This window comes from Cricetulus griseus, chromosome 6 (genome assembly GCF_003668045.3).
Source record: "Cricetulus griseus strain 17A/GY chromosome 6, alternate assembly CriGri-PICRH-1.0, whole genome shotgun sequence".
In the NCBI taxonomy this organism is placed as follows: domain Eukaryota; kingdom Metazoa; phylum Chordata; class Mammalia; order Rodentia; family Cricetidae; genus Cricetulus; species Cricetulus griseus.
In genome coordinates this window covers 58,094,302-58,113,787 of record NC_048599.1, presented here as the reverse complement: position 1 = coordinate 58,113,787, position 19,486 = coordinate 58,094,302, and the positions used below count along the sequence as shown (strand labels likewise).

Here is a 19,486-nt window from a genome sequence, read left to right as displayed (position 1 = left end):
AAGAAAATTCTTGAGGAACTGGAAAGATTATTCCAGAAGACCCAAGTTCAGATCCCAGCACCTATGTTGGGAGGCTTACAGCCACCTGTAACTCCAGTACAGGAACCTGAACTCACATGAACATAATTGCACCTAGACACATAATTCTACTTTATTTTTTTGACACATCAATTTTAAGATAAATCTTTTAAAAAAAGAGAAACTTGATATTAAGAAATTATCAATGATAATTTGAAATCAAGTTTTGAAAAGTCTACTTCAAAATACTAAAGAACACTAAAGATATTCATAGTAAGAAAGCCAAAGAAAGTAAAATGAAGCCAAGTATCTGATCTATAGAAAAGTGTGTGGATTGTACCTAGAGGTACCAAAATATTTCTCATTTTCCCATTTCATATCAATCATTCATGAAACAAATAGAAAATCAGCTATTTTAAAAGCTGTGAATTGAACTTACTGGTAAAAAGATTACTCAGTGCATTTTCTTTTGGTGATTCCTTTGAAGACGAAATGCCAACATGCACGATGAAGATGTAAGGTGCATCTTGCCAAGTCTGCAATGGTTCATGAAATGCCTGGGGAGGAAAAGGGACATCAAAACATCAAATCTCAAGAATTCAGGGCACATGTTAGTAACACAGTACGAAAACACTGCCCAGAAATGTGGTGGAGTACTTCAGCCTTCATTCACTCAAACAGTCATCATAAGCAAGACAAGCTTGTGGAGCACATGGCAGAGTAGGAAGATCATGAATTGATAAAACACAGTCTGTTGCATTCTTGCCACACATTTAACATATCTACTTTTTTACAAAGAAAAACCAAAATTAAAAATCATTGAGTTTAATCTCTGGCTCATGCTAGGATAATTATATTAAATATGTTTATTATGAAATTAATTTAAAATAAAGGTTATATAAAACCTTATAAAAAACATTCTTGATGTCAAATACAGAAAAAAAATACATATATGAGTATAAATACACACTCTCTCCTAAACCAAATTCCATTTTCCAAACTAACAGAATCTATACTGACATGGTCTCATATTTAAATAAAAACTTTCACCTCAACCTACTCTAAGTGGGAAGATAGTGATTTTTGCCTCTTCAAAGTCAGGGAAGTTAATAGTCCTTGTTAGGAGTCTTTACAAACAAGATTAAAATGTAAAGATAGGTGAGATATGGAGGTGCAGGGAATCATGGAGTCCGTCTGGTCTAGCTGCCTTAAGAGATATGCATTGGCTAGTTGGTGGTGGTGCATGCTTTTAATCCCAGCAGAGGCAGGCGGGTCTCTGTGAGTTCCAGGCCAGCCTGGTCTACGGAGCGAGTTCCACGACAGGCTCCAAAGCTACAGAGAAACCCTGTCTTGACACCCCCCACACACACACTCAAAAAAAAGAGGCATGCATCACAGGTTTTTCAGGTTAGAGTCCGTGGCTCCTGGGGAACTGTGCGCCTTTCAGTTCCTAAGAAACTGGGTACCCCCTCAGGCAGTGAAGTATCCAGACCACTTGCGCATCTCTGCATTCCCTAGAAGCCACTGAAACATATGTTTGACAGAATTAGTCAATCTTGTGTACCCTGTATAGCTTGCAAACATCACTGTATCCTGGCAACCACAACTATATTCTTGGCAACCAACATCATATTCTGTTTCTGATAAGGGTATAAAAAGTCTGATTGCTTACAATAAACTTGTCTCAACCTCAGTCTTGCTGAGACCTCTCCAACCCGACCTGACTTTAATTTCCAACCATATCAAGAGACCCTGGCTCAGTAAGTAAGCACTGGCGCTTACCACGGAGAAAAGCCATTGGTCTCTTCTTCATCTGTGAAAGGAAACGCCACTATTTAGTCTTGCAGCTGGTTAATGTGGTCTTAAAATGAGAAGGTTTTGCTCGGAGACCTCCAGGTAAGCATTATTGACCTAATGAAACCCAACAGATTTTATACATTTGATCCCTGTGGAATCATGCTTTCTCTCTAGCAATCAAAATGTTCTGCAGCCCAAGGAAACTTAGAATACAACAGATTCCATGACACAAATTCCAAGTCCAAGAAAGCAGATACATCCTTCAACTCTACATTCACTAGTTATTTCAGTAACAACTACATGTCATGCTGAAACCATACTTGGATCTCTGCCAGTATCTCCCTTCAAGGAGGATGCTGGGAATTGTATAACTTCAAAGGTGTAAGCATTCTGTGTTCTATTACTCACATTTACTGAACCTTTCCTGAACTTAGTCATTAACCAATTAGTGTAATAAGCTGCTCTGCTATTAATTTCTTACATCTTAAAACTACCTCTTATAAATTTCAAAATGTACTGATTAATTTTCATAGTCTAGGATTTACAAGTATAATACCTTTAACGCTCATGTCTAGAGATTTTTAACCTTGCAAAAGCAGCATCTATATGCCACACTGTTAGGGATTAACACTTGCTACATGTTTAGTCTTAACAAATCTATCAGATAAGCAGTTATTAACTACTGTTTGATTTTATTAATTGAAGTAAATTTTATATGTTATAATTTTAACCATGTTACTGAGCATAACATAATTCAATGGAATGTGACATCAAAACTTTTTTGGAGACAAGGTCTCTCAGGCTAATCTTTAACCCCTGTGCGTAAGTAATTCTGTTGCTTCAGACTCCTAAGTATCTGGGACTCTAGACTGATGCCACAGTACCCAGCTTCACAATGTTGCTAACCTCCCAAAAAAGTAGACACTTGTTCATTAGGCAATAATACTCCATCTCTCCTTCCCACCACCACTTGAAACAAGTAACCTACTTCCTGCTCCCACAGGTTTGTCTACTGTGGGCATTTCAAATCAATGGAATGAATTAGACAGTGTTTGTCCTTTAACATCTGGCTGGTCTCTCAGTTTTCAAAATTTATCTATGTTATGGCACATATTAGTACTTCATTTTTGTGAATGAATCACATTATAACTTACAGGCATAAAACCTTGGAATCCTGTGAGCACCCCAATCCTAGAAAAGTCATGCTAAATTTAGGAAGCTTTGGTTATTGTTTATTCTTTTATTCCTCTTTTCTCTTCAGACTTACTGTTTGTGCACACTGATCTACATGATAGATGCACAGGTCTCCAAGGCTTTGTTCATCTGTTTTCATTCTTTGCTCTCTAGTCCTCTGAGCAGGTGACTTCAACTGATCCATCTTTGGATGCAGTCTTCTCCCTGCTCAAACAGTGATAGCCCCTCATCATTTTTTCACTTTAGTCGATGCTCTTTTCAGCTTCATGGTTTCCATTCTGTTGTTTTGCGACAGGTTGCCACCATGTGTCTCAAGTTGGCCTCAAACTTACCGGAACCCTCCTGTTTTAGCCTCCCAAGTGCTGGTTTACGGCACTTACAGCCATAAGTCACTATAAGTATCTCAGCTTTTCGATTTTTACTTATTCCTTTTTATAACTTTTACCTGTTTCTTCCCTTTGCATTTTGTCCATTCTTTCCTTTCATCTTTAAGCACATTTTAAAAAGTTCAAAGTCTTTCCTACATCTACTGTGTAAAAGTCTTCAAAGGCTTTCTAGAAATTCCATTTAAATTTGCCACTTTCTTTGTATAGCTCATAGTTGTTTATTGAAAAGGGACATTGTGAATGAAAGAAGACCCTGCCCCTTCACTGATGGTGGTGGGGTTGGGGATGGGTGTTCTGAAGTTTTGTTTGCTTAGTGGCTTTTCTAAACTATTTTTGTAAATTCTAAATATTTTGTCCTGTGTGGCTACCAGCGTCTGTGTTTGTTTATTTGCCTGCCTGACTCCTTCCTTCCTTTCATTGTTTTCAGTTCTGGAGGCTCAATCTAGGACCTCATACATGCCAGGGAAATACTCTACCACTGAGCTACAGCCCCAGACAAGTCTGTGTTTCTGTAGCCGAGTGGCTGGCTACTATTTGGCTACTATTTTAACAAGATTTCCTAAAACATCAGGGGCTAAATAAAAAGGTAAAGAGAAAAGATCCAGTCCAGTCCTTACGGACTGGAGCAAGGCTTCACTCTGTGTGCAGTGAGAAGGCCAGCTAGCATGAAAACTATTATAGTCTCCTCAAAGTATGTGTCCTGTCCTACCTTTTCACCATAGCTTGCTTCCTCCCAGTATCTCCTTCTGGTCTTGTTCTCTCCAGGTTTTGTGGCTTGCCCACTTTCCCTATGATGCTGCAACCCAGAACTTTTGACTAAATACACTTAGCAAACACAACCAGGATGCCACTCAGCCTTGGGAATGCTGAGTCAGGCAAAATGCAGCCAAGTCCTTAACCAGATTTACCAGAGCGCTGTCAGTTCAGACAAAATCACAGCCCCAATTGGTGAGTAAATTCTACACTTATATCCTTGGCACCAACAAATTTATCTAGGACTGGAAGTTGCCATTATGCTGCCTGGCATAATGGCATCTGATGAAGCAATGAGTGACTCAAAACACCATAGTATTCTATCACTGCAATGCAGCATCTTCTTTCTTCAGTGAGATGGCTCAACCAGTTAAGATCTTGCTTCAGAAGCCTGGTAACCTAATTTTGATCTCCAGAACCCATAAAAAGGTGGAGGAGAGACCTAGCTCCACCAAGTTGTCCTCTGACTTCCACTTGTACACCCTCCCCATCCCCCATCTAACAGATCATGAAAACTGTATGTCATAATCTAAACACAGATGCTCTGAAAAAGAATGACTATAAGTGTAATTCTGTCTCTCATACATTATATCTTCAGTCAAGTAATAAACTGTGAGAATTATTACAAACTAAACACACCTTTATGACACAATCATCAATTTGCATCCACCCAAATAAACTAAAAATCTGTATCCTCACAAAAACTTCATACAAATGTTTATAACTAGAATTTAAAAGCAATTAAGATGTCCTTCAATAGGTGAATACCAAACAGTGATATAACCAAACAGTGAAATATTACTCAGTTTGAAAAAGAAATGAGTTATCTAAACACCAGAAAATATAAAGGAACATCAAATTCATATTATAGAGAAGCCAATCCGAAAAGGCTATATAGTTATCTGGCTATAATCACATGATATTCCAGAAAATGCAGAACTAGATAAATAGTAAAAAGACCAGTGATTGTCAGGGTTTAGGAAGGATGGAGAGCGAAAGGCAAAGAACAAGGAATTTTAGAGCCCCAATCCTACTCTACATAACAGCATCATGGTGGAAATGTCATTAGACAGCTGTCAAAAGCAATAAAATACATAATACAAACAGTGAACACTATGCAAACCTGGTTGCCCTAGAACTCAGAGACCTGCCTGCCTCTGAATGCTGGGATTAAGGTATGTGTCAGCATGCCCTGTCCTATTAATTTTAAGTTATGATCAACTATACAGCAGTCATAAGGAAAGGCAAAACAGGCTTAGAGGTCCCTAAAAAAACCATTCACTTGAGTTGACTGGCAAGTTGCTAAAATCCTCTAATCTAAGGGGTTCTTTCTGACCTGACTCAGAGTTACCCAGGGTTAGGACACTTGTCAAAACCACTCAGTAGCAGTTGTTGACAATCACAACTGCCCAGTGTGACGGGAGCAGCTGCACTTATCAAGAAGCTGAAGAAAACCTAGAAAGAAAAAAAAATTGCAGAATGGAGAGTTTGTGTGGAGTCTGAACTCTAAACTATTTCTGGAAATCTAGACAGCCACACACAGGTGCAGGGCTACGCACAGGCCCAGGAGAGCTGAGAAGGCCCTCACGCTCAACCAGAGCAGGTCCCACTGCTCTAAGCAGGCAGGAAGAAAGGCTAAGGCAAAACTGTTAGAATGGGAAAGAAGTTGCACACAAAATCATGTATTATAAGATTCCATCATATAAAATGCCTCAAACACACAAACACGGGGAGATGGAAAGTTTAGTGGCTGAGGACAGAGAGACTCTGGGGGAAGGGAGAAGTGTGGACTTGGACTGATAGTGGGTACAGAGTTTCAGAGCTAAGAATTCTGAAGCTAGCAATTGGTGGTTGTGTAACTTGGGAATACACTAAAAACCCACCAAATGTCATGCTTTAAAGGATGAATGTGTGAAATGTAGTAGGTCTTAATAAAACTGTTACAAAACTAGAAACATAAGCCAGATCCCAGCACTTAGGAGGCTTGTCTGGGCTATACAGTCAGTCAGATTTTGTGAAGTAACCCCTCTCCCCCAAAAAATAAATAAAAAATAAAAACTTAAAATAAAAATTAAAACTTTAAAAAAGGGTTGTGAAAAACATGATCTAAAATGGTTAACTATATAGTTCCTCTATATTTTAAACTAGAAATGTTTTTAAGGAAATTATAGATTTCTTTAAAAAAAAAAAAAAAACTTACACGTATGTATGTGTCTATGTGTCGGCCAAGTATGTGCAAGAACCAGTAGAGGCCGGAAAGGGGAACCTGGGGCTAGAATTAAGGGCGGTTGCCAGGTAGTTCATACAGGTGCTGGGAACCAAGAAGAACTTGGGTCCTCTGGAAGAACAGCAGTGCTCTTAATTGTACAGTAATCTTTTCCAGGCCCAGGAAATAGTTATAAATGAGCCTCATACAACTGTATCTTTAAAAAATCACAACTAGTTTTTGACCTTATTTCAATTTTCTAAAGTTTCTTCCAATTATATTCTATCACAGATAATTTCAGACTGAGTTTAAATTTCTTTGAACCAGTTTCTTCTTGTTTACAAATATTTATTGACAGAGGGGAAGAATTTCCAAGGTAATACAGGTTATATTGTTTAAAAAAAAAAAGAAAGAAAATCTCAGGTGGGAGAGATGGCCCTGAACCTCACCAACTGCAGCACTTGGGAGATTGGGCCCTGTACCTCATCTAGGCAAAACAGTAGAGCTGGTCCTGGAGGTGTGGGTGCAGGTAAGCCAGGCCCCAAGAACGTGAGAGCAAGAGAACTGGCCCTTCTCCTTGTTACCTGCTGCAGTGGGTGAGCTAGCCACAGCAATGCTGGAGAGCTCACCCTGATGGTGTCGAAGAGGGAAAGGTGGTGTGAGGACCAACCCAGAACCAGGGCTATGAGTTGGCCCTCCCCAACATTCACCTCATATATGAACTGCTGGAGCATGTGAAGGAGCCGGATCTGCAGATCCAAAGCTGCAGGATCTCCATGACACAAGATAACAACAGGATATCTGAGAGGAGTCCCAGGAGGGACCAGTATTGAGGGTACAGCAGAAGCCAGAGGCCTCGAACCAGAACAAAGCCTCATTGCAGTGAATGATTACAAGTAAAGATGTATGGACTGAAGGGTTATACTGTGTGACCCACTGTGTCACATTACAGCTTCCACAACAAGACTTTTTTGTTGTTTAGTTTTTTATTGTTTATTTTATTTCATGGGGGAGGGGCAGTTTGCAAGGGTAGAGGGCAAGGGATGGGGAAAAAAATGGGATCAGGATGCAGGATGTGAAATCCACAAAGAATCAACAAAAACTTTTTAAAAATCTAGAATATACAAAAAATAAAAACCACTCATGCTATCATCTAGAAATAGCCATTACCACCATTTTGGTGTGCGGTTTCCAGTCTTAATTTCCTTCTTAAATGCCACATCACCAAAATAAAACTAACTGAACATCAAACATACATGCTAATGCCCCAAATGCCCAAATACTTACAATTTTGTCTCCTGTAAAGGTAAGATTTGTTCCATTCTCCTTAGCCTTCGATTTAAAAACAAAAGGGGGACGGGGAGAAAGACAGAATTACTTCCCAGTTTTTTCATTGTTCTCAGAAATACGTAAGGAAAAATAATTACCTCCTGTTTTTCTCCTAAAAGAGGAAGTCGGTGCATAAGATCCCCAGAAAAGCTCTATTTAAAAAAAAAAAAATTAAATTGTTTTTAGTAAAAGTTCAAAATACATAGAAATGGTTAAAGCAAAACATACAACACAGTAAAAAATAACAGCATAATGGGAGGATGGAGGGCGAGGGGATGGGGGGTGGATATGTAAATATGAGTAGTAATTAAAGAATTAAAAAAAAACCAGCATCAACAGACGTTAATTACAAACAAGTGAAGAAAACCCTGCTGAGCATAACATGACCCCAGTCTTTCCATGAGGGCAAATGGGAATGCCAGTCTGCCTTAGACAGAAGACACATGTATGGAGGTCAGCAGAGTCCCTCTCATTCAAATAAGCAAAACAAGGCATTAGTAGTTGAGGTAGTCTCTCCTTCCTCAGTATTTGGATTGTGCAATTCAATGTTTACGTTACACTGGAAGAGAGGAACCAATGGGAAGTGGATGGGGAATGCCCTGTGTATATGCTTGTCTTATTGGTTGATAAATAAAGTACTGTTGGCCAATAGGAAAGCAAGATAGGTGGCACTAGGAGTCAAGGAGGATTCTGGGAAACACAGTAAAGAAGTCTGTGATCCAGGCAGGAAGTGACATAGCAGGCAGACTTAGAAGCAGGAAATTGCTCTCTGGCTCTTCCTCTTCCTCCTGCTCTCTTCTCTACAGAGCCGCCATGTGATCCTGTGAAGAGGACGCCAGCGGAAGACTTCCTCGATAAGATAAGTCTTATAAAATATATAGATTTATGATAATTAAGACTGAGCTAGCATATAAGAAACCCAAGTCAATTGGCCAGCAGTATTGTAAACTAATATAAGACTATGTGTGTTATTTTGGGCACCCATGTGGTGGCGGGGCCCGGGTGGATGGACATATCGCTACAGGAAGTGTATTCCATGACTCTGGAAAGACTACAGCAGACCTGAGAAAAACAGGATACAGCAAGTAGCTTTCCATAACCAAATCCAACTAACCCTCCCAGCTAAAGGAATGAATTTAAAGAACTAAAAAAAGATAATAAATTACTCAATATCATGGTTTCTTCTATTTGCCATCACTTTTTTTGCAATTTTAAAACTTCTCCTTCCTCACCATAAAGTCTAAATTATAATAAAATTCAAAATTTAATTATCAACTGCTTCATTCATTTACATTATTCAATTATAGTCTTCTACCCATTACTTCTAATGACTATCTGCTACTGTACAGCAGTTTGCTAAGTATCTCTAAGCAAATGCAACAAAGATAAGGTGAAGCCACTGGTAACAATAACAATAACTGCCCAAAGGTAGTGGTGCACGCCTTTAATCCCAGCAGACAAGTAGATCTTTATGAGGTCTACAGAGGAAGTTCCAGGACAGTAAGGGCTACGCAGAGAAAAATCTACCTCAAAAACAGAACACACAACAACAGCAAAACCCCAATAACAACTATTTTTAATACCTCTAAAACTTTTCTACATTCTAAAAAATTTCCATCCAAAAACTGGTGTTAGCTCCTATCTCTAAAAGATAAAAAGTGAATTTCAGGCCTGGGCAATGACTCAGTGGGAAAAGTGCTTGATGTTCAAGTATGAGGACCCCAGTTAGGAGACCCAGCAACCACATACAAAGTCAAGCACAGTGTCATAAGTTTGAAACTCCAGGGCGAGGGAAGCAGAGACAAGTAGATACCAGGGGTTTACCTGCTACCCCATCTACCCCAAACAGCAAGTATTAGGTGCAATGAGAAACACTGTCTCAAAAAATAAAATGAAATAAGGTAGAGAAGTGAATGAAGAAGACAGCCTAATGTCAATCTCTGACTCCACTTGTACAAACATGGAAAAGCATAACAACATATACACTACAGGCTTGAATACACACACACAAAATTCACAAACTTTGAAATAAAAATAGCATTCATGAGATTATATATTTATGCAAGCATTAATAAATGTACGATCACATATATTATTTACCTCTCTCTATATATGTATATATGTATATATATTATTCACTTTCTTCTTTACATAAATAAGGCATAAAATTCAACTGTAAAGTAACAATGTCCTTTTGATTTCAGATGTATAATAACAGAATTTAAAACCTCTGATTATCTGAAGACCTATCAACTAAATAACAGAATTAAAATTTTCTTTGCCAGCTAGGCGTTGGTGGTGTACACCTTTAATCCCACCCAGCACTTGGGAAGCAGAGGCAGGCAGATCTCTGTGAGTTCGAGGCCAGCCTGGTCTACAGAGCAAGTGCCAGGATAGGCTCTAAAGCTACACAAAGAAACCCTGTCTTGAGAAACCAAAAAAAAAAAAAAAAAACAAAAAACTTTGCTAAATGACCATCAACAGATGAGTAGATAAATAAAATATGTTATGTACATATAACAGAGTTTAGCCCTAAAAAGAGATCAAATTTGGGTAAATGCTACAACACAGAGTCCATATCAAGAAGAACAAAAATCAAATGCCTTTATTAAGTATCCAGTATCGTCAAATTCATAGGGACAAAAAGGAGAATCGTAGGTAGTAAGGAGCAAGATGAGATGAGTGACTGTTGAATGGTATGGAGTCCAAGTTGGCAGGATGAAAGTGGCGATGACTGCACACAACATGAATGAACTCAAAGCTACCCAATCCAACATTCAGAAATACAGCAATGTAACTTTCACAAGAATCTGCTGGTAACACAGGCTGAAAGTGCAGCTCTCCTTAACAGGATTAAGATCTCTTCTAGAAGAAAGAACTAGCATATAAACAAAGGACACAAGAGAAATTCAGACATCATTTTTTTTTCACCTCTTCTATTTCCTTTCCACCACTAGAGGTTACCTGTGCTTTATAGAGTTCACTACAGTTCTGAAATAATTTTGATGATGTTTGGTATCTCCCAGACAAGCCTTTTTTTTCCTTGAGATTTTCCAAATATGACTCTACTTCATCTGCCTAGAAAAGCAAACAGAAAAGATACAAAGTTTTAGCTTACCAGTTGCAAATCAGGTATTTGGAGAACAAAGAATCAAGCTGTAGTACAAATATAACTACCATTTTAAAAATCAATACAAGAGGCCTGAGGACATGCCTCAGTTGCTAAAGTACTTGTCTTGAAAGGACAAAAACTTGAGGTTGAGCTTCAGAACCTATATAAAACAAGCTGGGGATGAAGGGGAGCCCTTGCTATCCTAGGGTATGAAAGGTGGAGACAGGCAGGGCCCTGGGCCTCACTGGCTGGCCAGCCAGCTTAGCCTGCTTGATGAGATCCAAGCCAATGACAGACCTCTTTTGGAAAACACAGAATGAGGGGCATCTGAGTAACACCCAAGAGTGTCTTCTAGCCTGCCACACATATGTGCCTGTACATGCACAGGCACACATTCTCTCTCTCTCTCTCTCTCTCTCTCTCTCTCTCTCTCTCTCTCTCTCTCTCTCTCTCATGAAAGATCACATGATGGCTGGCAAGATGTCTCAGTGGGTAACATGTGACAACCTCAGCTCAATCCCCAGAACCCACAGTGACGGAGAGCCAACTTCTGAAAGCTTCCCTCTAAGCTCTTCCACAGTGTGTTGGGACACACACACACACACACACACACACACACACACACACACACACACACGCACGCACGCACGCACGCACGCACGCATACACACATGCACACACTTTTTAAAAGACTATATAAGAATATTCAAGAATCTAAAATTAGGACCTCTCTGTAAAAATTTGGCCTCAGTGAAAGGCAAGAAACAAGATAATGAGAAAATGCAATTTCCCCCATATTTGCCTCATCTTATAAAAGAACAGATGGTGTCCTTCATATCACAGAAAAACATAAGCACAGAGCTTCACAGTCTATTCTTCAGTGTTGCTTTCTGCAGCCCTAAAAACATTAGCATATGCCCCTTTTCAAGATGTAAAATATCATGCCTGGGGGACTGAAGAGTTGGCTCAGTGGTTAAGATTATTTGTTGCTCTTGCAGAAAAGCCAGGTTCAATTCCCAGCCCGCATGAAGCACACAACCATCTGTAACTCCAGTTCCAAGGGATCTGACACCCTCTTTTGACTCCCCAGATACCAGGCATGTACATGGTGCACATACACACATGTAGGCAAAATGTTCATATACATAAAACAGTAAACTAAACAAATTTGAAAAAAAAATTTTAAAAATCATGCCTAAAGGGGGCTGGAGAGATGGCTCAGAGGTTAAGAGCACTGGCTGCTCTCCCAGAGGTCCTGAGTTCAATTCCCAGCAACCACATGGTGGCTCACAACCATCTGTAATGAGATCTGGTGCCCTCTTCTGGCCTGCAGGAATACATATGGACAGAACACTGTATACATAATGAATAAACAAATCTTTTTTAAAAAAAATCATGCCTAGAGAGGGTTGGTACCATGTCCTTGTTGACTAAAGGACTTTACAAGTACCTATAAAAAGTGATATTAATGGTAAAATGAAGACTAGCTAGATAGCTCAGCAGTTAGACTTTTACCACCAAACATAATAACCTGAGTTCAATCCACAGAACCCATGTGGTGGAGGTAGAGAAATGACTCTCACAGGTGGCACTGTGACACAATATTTTAAAAGAAGAATCTAAAATTAAACTCTAAAGTACAGAATTCTGGGGCAAGAACATTTGCTGTTGTTCCAGAAAACCCACATTTGGTTCCCAGAACACATAGCAGTTTAGCTCACAGCAGCCTGTAACTCTAGTTCCAGAAGATACAACACTCTCTCCTGGCATATACACACTCAGGTGGCACACACACACACACACACACACACACACAAATAAATAAATAAATCTTTAAAATAATGTACAGAATTATAGTCTTTGGTGCACAAGAAGGTAATTCTTTAGCAATTCTGGGAAGACTAGTAAATTTCCAGATACAAAAGGTTTTTTAATCACACAGTTACTTGACCAAATTAACAAAAACTACAAAAAGATAATTTATGCTCATAAGCCTAGGATGTAAGCTGTTGTTGCCAATCATAGCCCATTTCTGGCAGTCAATATATATATATATATATATATATATATATATATATATATATATATCAGTTCTGTGATTGTTCTCTCATACCCAAACCTCACTCATCAGAAAGCTCCAATATTTTACATTTGCAATCATCTGCTTATCTCCATACTTTACAAGTGTGTGTGTGTGTGTGTGTGTGTGTGTGTGTGTTTATATACACATAATGCTACCAGAATCCTTGGATCCTCTGAAGCTGGAGTCATAGGCAGCTTGGCTGTGAGCTGGATGGGTGCTGGAAACTAAACTCAGGGCCTTTGTAAGAGCAGTACATACTATATTCTTAACTGCTAAGCCCATCTCCACACTTTTATCCTGTAGCAATCCAAAATGATTTGTGGGTCTTATGAAGACAAGATATATGTATAAGTGTGTGAGATATTTGTAATTATGTGTAGATCAGAGATTGCCCGTGGAAGCTAGGGTGTTAGATCACCTGGACCAAGAGTTATGGTGGTTTTGAGCAGTACAAATGAGTGCTGAAAACAAAACTCAAGTCCTCTGCAAGAGCAATATATGCTCTTAGCACTGAGTTTCACCCCAATGCTATATGATGAAAGCGATCACCAACATTGTCAAACGCTCCTATAAAACTTCAATACAGAAACTGGGGATGTAGCTTAGTTGGCAGGGTTTGCCTAGCATAAATGAAGCCTTGGCTTACATCTCCAGCATACATAAAATCAGGCAGAACCCAGCAGTTAAGAGCACTAGCTGCTCTTCTGGAGGACCAAATTCAATACCCAACACCCACATGCAATCTCACAGCTGTCTGAAACTCCAGTTCCAGAGGATATGACGCCCTCTTATGGCCTTCAACGGCACTGAACACATGTGGCACACATACATGAAGGCAAAATACCCATACACATAAAATAAAAATAAAATCTTTAAAAGTATAATAAATATACATTTATATTATAAAATATAAAAAGTTCATTAATAGGAGTTCAATTCTGCATTACAATTAACCTTTAAAGAGCTACACATAAAAAGTTGTGGTATAAAAGCAAAGAACATCCCAATTATATGAAAAGGTCATTAAAATACCATTCACTTTTCTAACCATATATCTTTATGAAGTCAGATTTTTCTCAGCATAGATTTCAAGCAACTCATCACAGGATTAAGTAAAGAACAAAGCACAAAATCCTAGCTGTCTTCCTGCCATGCCATATTTTAATTAAAGACATCTCAAGAGACCACAAAACAATGCTATTTTTCCAGGATTTTTTTTTTGAGACAAGATTTTATGAGTTTATTATTGCTACTTTAAGATAATGAATTTCTCAATATTTTATCTTCTTTTTAAAAGTTATTTTATTACTTTCTGTGTATGGGTGTTTTTGCTGTATGTATGTCTGTACACCAAGTGCATGCCTATGGACACCAGAAGAGATATTCAGATCCCATGGAACTGAAATTATGGACAGTTGTGAGCTGGCATGTGGTTGTTGGAATTGAACTCGGGTCCCCTGAAAGAGCAGCCAGTACTCTTGATCTCCAGCCCTTGTTTTAATTTTTAAAAGAGGAAACCACACAAACAAAAGCCTTGTAGAGGAGCAAAAAATTTGTTCAGCAAGTGAAGGACTCAGCTGCCAAGCCTGGTGACATGTGTTCAATCCCTAGAGCCCACAGAGTGGAAGGATAAGACTGACTCCCTCAAGCTGTCTTCTGACATCCACACTTGTGCCATGGCTTTTGCGTATGAATATACCACAATCAACACATGTTCAAAAAACTTAAAACAAAGGCTTTTTGAGTCCACATTTTGTTTTTTTGTTTGTTTTTTGAGACAGGGTTTCTCTGTGTAGCCTTGGCTGTTCTGGAACTCACTATGTAAACCAGGCTGACCAAAAACCCAGAGACCATGCCTGCCTCTGCCTCCCTAGTGCTGATATTAAAGGCATGGGCCACCACATCCAGTCACAATTTTTTTTTTATGGATATGAATCCTGAGACAGGAAGCCTGACAACTGCTGACTCAGGTCTGCAGACTGGGCTGAATGGGCTATAGTTTCAGCTCTGCTGCTCCATAACTACACACTACTCTTTCTTCTGTAAAGTTAAAAGGCTGGGGTCAGATGACCATTAAATCTCAGGGAAAGTATGTATGTTCATATTCTTTACCTTGAAGTTGTAGATCTCATTGTAGCAATCAGCACTTTTCAGAAACCAGGTTATATTAAAAGACAGATCACAAGGCTCTCCATCAACTATGAAAGAAATAATTGTAAGCATGAGAGAATTCCAAATGAAGCATTCTTCCCGAATTTCTCTATTAACTTATAGCCTATCTATTTCCCACCCTAAACTGAGATACTAAATATTCCTTCTTTAAACAAAAGGAAATCAAGTCATACAAGCATCAAGAACTGTTTGTTCTTTCTTTCTTGTTGCTTGTTTTGAGGCAGGATCTCATTGTGCAGCCTAAGCCGGCCTCAAATTCACTGCCATCCCTCCATCTCAGCCTCCCAAGTGTTGAGATTACAGGAGTAAGCTAGCATGCCCAGATTCCCAAGTAGCCTCTCAATAATGTCACTGCTCCTTCAGAAGTGGTAGCTAAGCAGGTTTTCTTTCTTACCCCTTTTGGAAATGTAGGTCTATTTCTATATCCCAAACCTCTAGATCTATATTGAGAAAAACACAGGCATGATAAGGTACTCCTAACCTAAAACTAGACTTCTATCATTCAAGTATTTACCAAACAGAACACACATACACAAAGGTTTAATAATAGAGTGTTAAATTAAGAGGGGATGAGGAAAAACAAATGATCAAAGATCTTTTAAAAGGTCACACTCTTACTGGAGAAATACAGAATAACAGTATCAGGGATAAATATTCATGATTGCTAAATGGTGTCTTAAACAGAGCCACTTAAAAGTCAGCAAGAGTGCATAAAGGGGACTGGAGAAATGGCTCAGCAGTTAGGAGAAGTGAAGTTCAATTTCTAGCACCCACATGGTAGGTAGCTCATGGCCATCTGTCACTCCAGTTCTCAAGGATCTGTTATGATGACCTGTCTAGACTTGATGCCATAGACCTAGGTCCAGGTTCAATGAGAGACCCTGTCTCAAATAGAGACTGACAGACATAGCATGACACCCTTCTCTGACCTGCACAGGCTCACCTATGCAAATACAATACATATATATACCATATTACATATACACATAACAAAACCTCACAGAGTTTGGAATACAATGTTTGAAAGAACCAAAGCATCAGTCTGAAGATTTATAAATCCAACTGTCCTGGGAGGCAGGAAAAGATACTCCAGACTCCTCTGTGCAAACATGCTAAAAATAAGCATGATGACAGTGGGTTCTGCTTGCTTGCTTGTAATTCTAGCACTTGGCAGGTGGAAACAGGAGGATCAGGAATTCAGGGCCAACTTCAGCTACATGGGACTCTGTCTCAAAATCAATTAATTAATTAATTAAAAAACAAGAATGACTACATTTAAGAATTTACTTTTGGTTCACAACAAAAGAAACATCTAATTAAAACTTCCTCTTTGATTCCAGCTGTGGAAGAAAAAAAAAATACTAAAGAGTCCTTATGTTTTGCAAGTATAACAAGAATAAGTTTGATTACATTTAGGAATCTACTTTTTTGTGTGTATTTTGCTCACATGTATGTCTGTGTATCATATGCATCCTGGAATTAGAATTATGAACAGTTGTGAACCACCACCCGGGATACTGGGAATTGAACCTGGGTCTTCTGCAAGAACAAGTGCTCTTAACCACTGACCCATCTCTCCAGCCCCAGGAATCTACTTTAACTCAAAACAAAAGATGCAATCAGGAGGTTATAACCTACAACTTGAATACTAATACTTAGGAGGCAGAGACAAGCAGAGCTCTGTGAGTTCCAGGCCAGCCTGGTCTACATGGTGAGCTCCAGGCCAGCCAAGGCTACATAGAGAAACCTTGTCTCAAAAAGCAAACATTAATTAAAATTTTAAGATAATAAAAATAATAAGCAACAAAATTAAAAGATTCCCAACTTTGTTTTAAATTGTTTTCCCAACCAACCTTTAAAAAACTTTCTTTTATTTTATGTGTATGTTTGTTCTGCCTGTTTTGTCTGTGTACCACTTATGAGCTTGATGCCCAGGAAGGCCAAAAGAGGGTGTCAGACCCCTGGAACTGGAGTTACAAATGATTGTGAACTGATATGTCACGCTGGAATCAAACCTGGGTCCTCTGGAAAAGCAGCTAATGCCATCTCTCCACCTCCTACACTAATTTTTAAATGACTAACATATTTTTGCAGAGCTCTATTAAGATATGCAAAAATCTGATCAGCTGAGATATATGGAAAAGATACAAAGATTACCAGTTGGCTTCTAACAGGAGAACACAAAAAGATAGGGTATATTAAAGTCAGTAAACAGGGCCAGCAAGATGGGTTAAAGTATGTCTAAAGAGCTGAGCTCTATCGCCAGGACACATACAGTAGAAGGAAGCAACTGACTCCAGCAAGTTGCCCTCTGATTTCCACACATGGAATGCCTACCTTCACAAGCAGTAGAAAGTAAGTAAATAAATGTAATAAATAAATGTAACTTTTAAGTTCTAAATAAAAGACTTGCTGGGAATTTTGTTGCAAACATAAAAGTAAGTGTTAAAGGACAGATACAATGTTTAGAACTCTAAATGACAAGCCCTGAGACAAAGAACATGGTCCCACCTGTGCTATGGAAGCCACACACCATAAAATCAAAGATGGTAAATATGAGAAACTATAAGAATAGCAAATAATAAAAAAAATTTAAGGAACCTCAGATTTTCTACAAAACAACAGAATGTAGAAATTTTTAATATGCAGATTGTTAAACTTGGTAAAATACTATTAGGTCAAAATAAAACTAGCAGAAGATTGTACATAATAGGAGTATAGTACAAACCATCAAACTGTGCTAAGCAACTACATCCTTCCTCTCCTCACAGATATGAGGAAACAGCCAGTAAACCAACCTCACAAAACCAGAGAGTAAATTGGTTCAAATCAAATTGAAGTCATCAGGAGATATTTTCATGGATGTAGTATAGTCTTACTTTTGTTTCTGGATAAAACATCGTGACAAAAACCAACTTAGAGGAGAAAGTGTTTATTTTAGTATAAATCCCAGGTTATAGTCCATCACTGGAATACAGTCTAGGCATTGGGAACTTGAGGCAGCTACTCACATCACATCCACACTCAAAAGCAAGGAGGAATAAATGCATGCATTTCATGCTGTTCAACTCATATTTCTCTACTACATAATTCAGGACCCAAATCCAGGGAATGGTCCTGCCTACATTTATGTTGGAACATCCTATATTAACATAATTAGACAATCTCCCACAGACGTGGCCACTGACCAACCTGATCTAGACAACCCCTCCTTTAGATTCTTTTCCCAAGTTATTCTGAGTTGTGTTAAGTTGACAATTAAAACTAGCCATCACAACCATATTTGTCAGAGATTTTACCTGCTCTTTTCCCTCCCACTAAAGTGTAAGCTCAATGAGAAAAGAGAATTTTTCTACCACTTCTCTAGTAGAGTACTCAGCACACAGTACTAGTCTTATAACCACTTACTAAACAAAAGTATAAAAATCACTCAACTATGACTTTATTGCATTTTCAGGGACAAAGGTATGTTCAAAACACACAAAAAACAAGGGATGGCAGCTCATGCCTATAATCCTAGCACTTAAGAAGCTAAGCCTAAGACTGGCCTTGGGCGACCAATGAGACCCTTTCAAAAAAAAACAAAGTAGATCATATTACAGTGATGATCTAGAATACTATCCCTATCTCAAAAACAAAGCAACTCCAAAACATTTACTTCTGAAAATAAAGTTTCAAAACTGAATGGGAGGTTTTAGTACATATGGAACAATTTAGCTCCAGATGCTGTGGCTATCTCACTGAACAAACTGGTTTTCTTCTACATAATCTCTATTTCCTGGTAATATCCCTGAACGCAGCGTTCCTTGAAGTGTAAAACACTCCCTTGGCAAACAGAAGATCTACTGAATATCTGAGCCAACAGTCTGGCAAACCTAGGCCATGTTTTCAGTAAACAGCTAACAAGTACACAGGAGTAATATCAGTGATATTCTGACTCAGAACAGATTTAAAAATGATGCAAGCAATCATCCAACAAAATTAAATATAATACAACTGAAATGTAATTAAATATATACATAATTTTTAACATATATATATACACTCTGTATAGCATTAAAGTCAACATATGAATTCAATAGAGTATATATTCAGTATCAATGTATAATACAAATATGTCATATAAGTCACATATAGTAGCAGATCTATACATAACATAGTAAACTGATAAACAAGAGACTAAGACAAAAATTCATACAAGTATTCTGGATAATATATTGTGAATTTAGTTACACTAAAGATTTCTGAACTTAAAATGTATTAGGGGTTAGGGAGATGGCTGTGTTGGAAAAATGCTTGCTTCCCACACAAGCATCAGGGCCTGAATTCATACCCCAGCACTCCTGTTAAAATGTGACCCATGCCTATAATCCCAGTGCTGGCTTGCTGGTCAGCCAGCCCAGCCCATCAGCAAGCTCCAAGTTACAGGAGAGTCC

At 38.6% G+C, this 19,486-nt stretch overlaps 1 protein-coding gene across 5 annotated transcripts in view; it reads right to left on the bottom strand.

Annotated features, from left to right (window-relative positions):
- Window positions 1-19,486, bottom strand: part of Tmem87a (transmembrane protein 87A) — a 46,325-nt gene that overhangs the window by 25,189 nt on the left and 1,650 nt on the right. For 4 of the 5 annotated variants that reach the window (XM_027422120.2, XM_035446071.1, XM_027422121.2 and 1 more), the window contains exons 3-7: window positions 14,991-15,076; window positions 10,648-10,761; window positions 7,782-7,835; window positions 7,642-7,686; window positions 458-575 (exon numbers count right to left, since the gene is read on the bottom strand). In XM_027422120.2, coding sequence (XP_027277921.1) covers window positions 458-575; window positions 7,642-7,686; window positions 7,782-7,835; window positions 10,648-10,761; window positions 14,991-15,076 — 417 coding nt within the window. Of the gene's footprint in view, window positions 1-457; window positions 576-3,082; window positions 3,214-7,641; window positions 7,687-7,781; window positions 7,836-10,647; window positions 10,762-14,990; window positions 15,077-19,486 lie in introns of those variants that run through there. The other variant, XR_003486567.2, reaches the window with a different exon arrangement.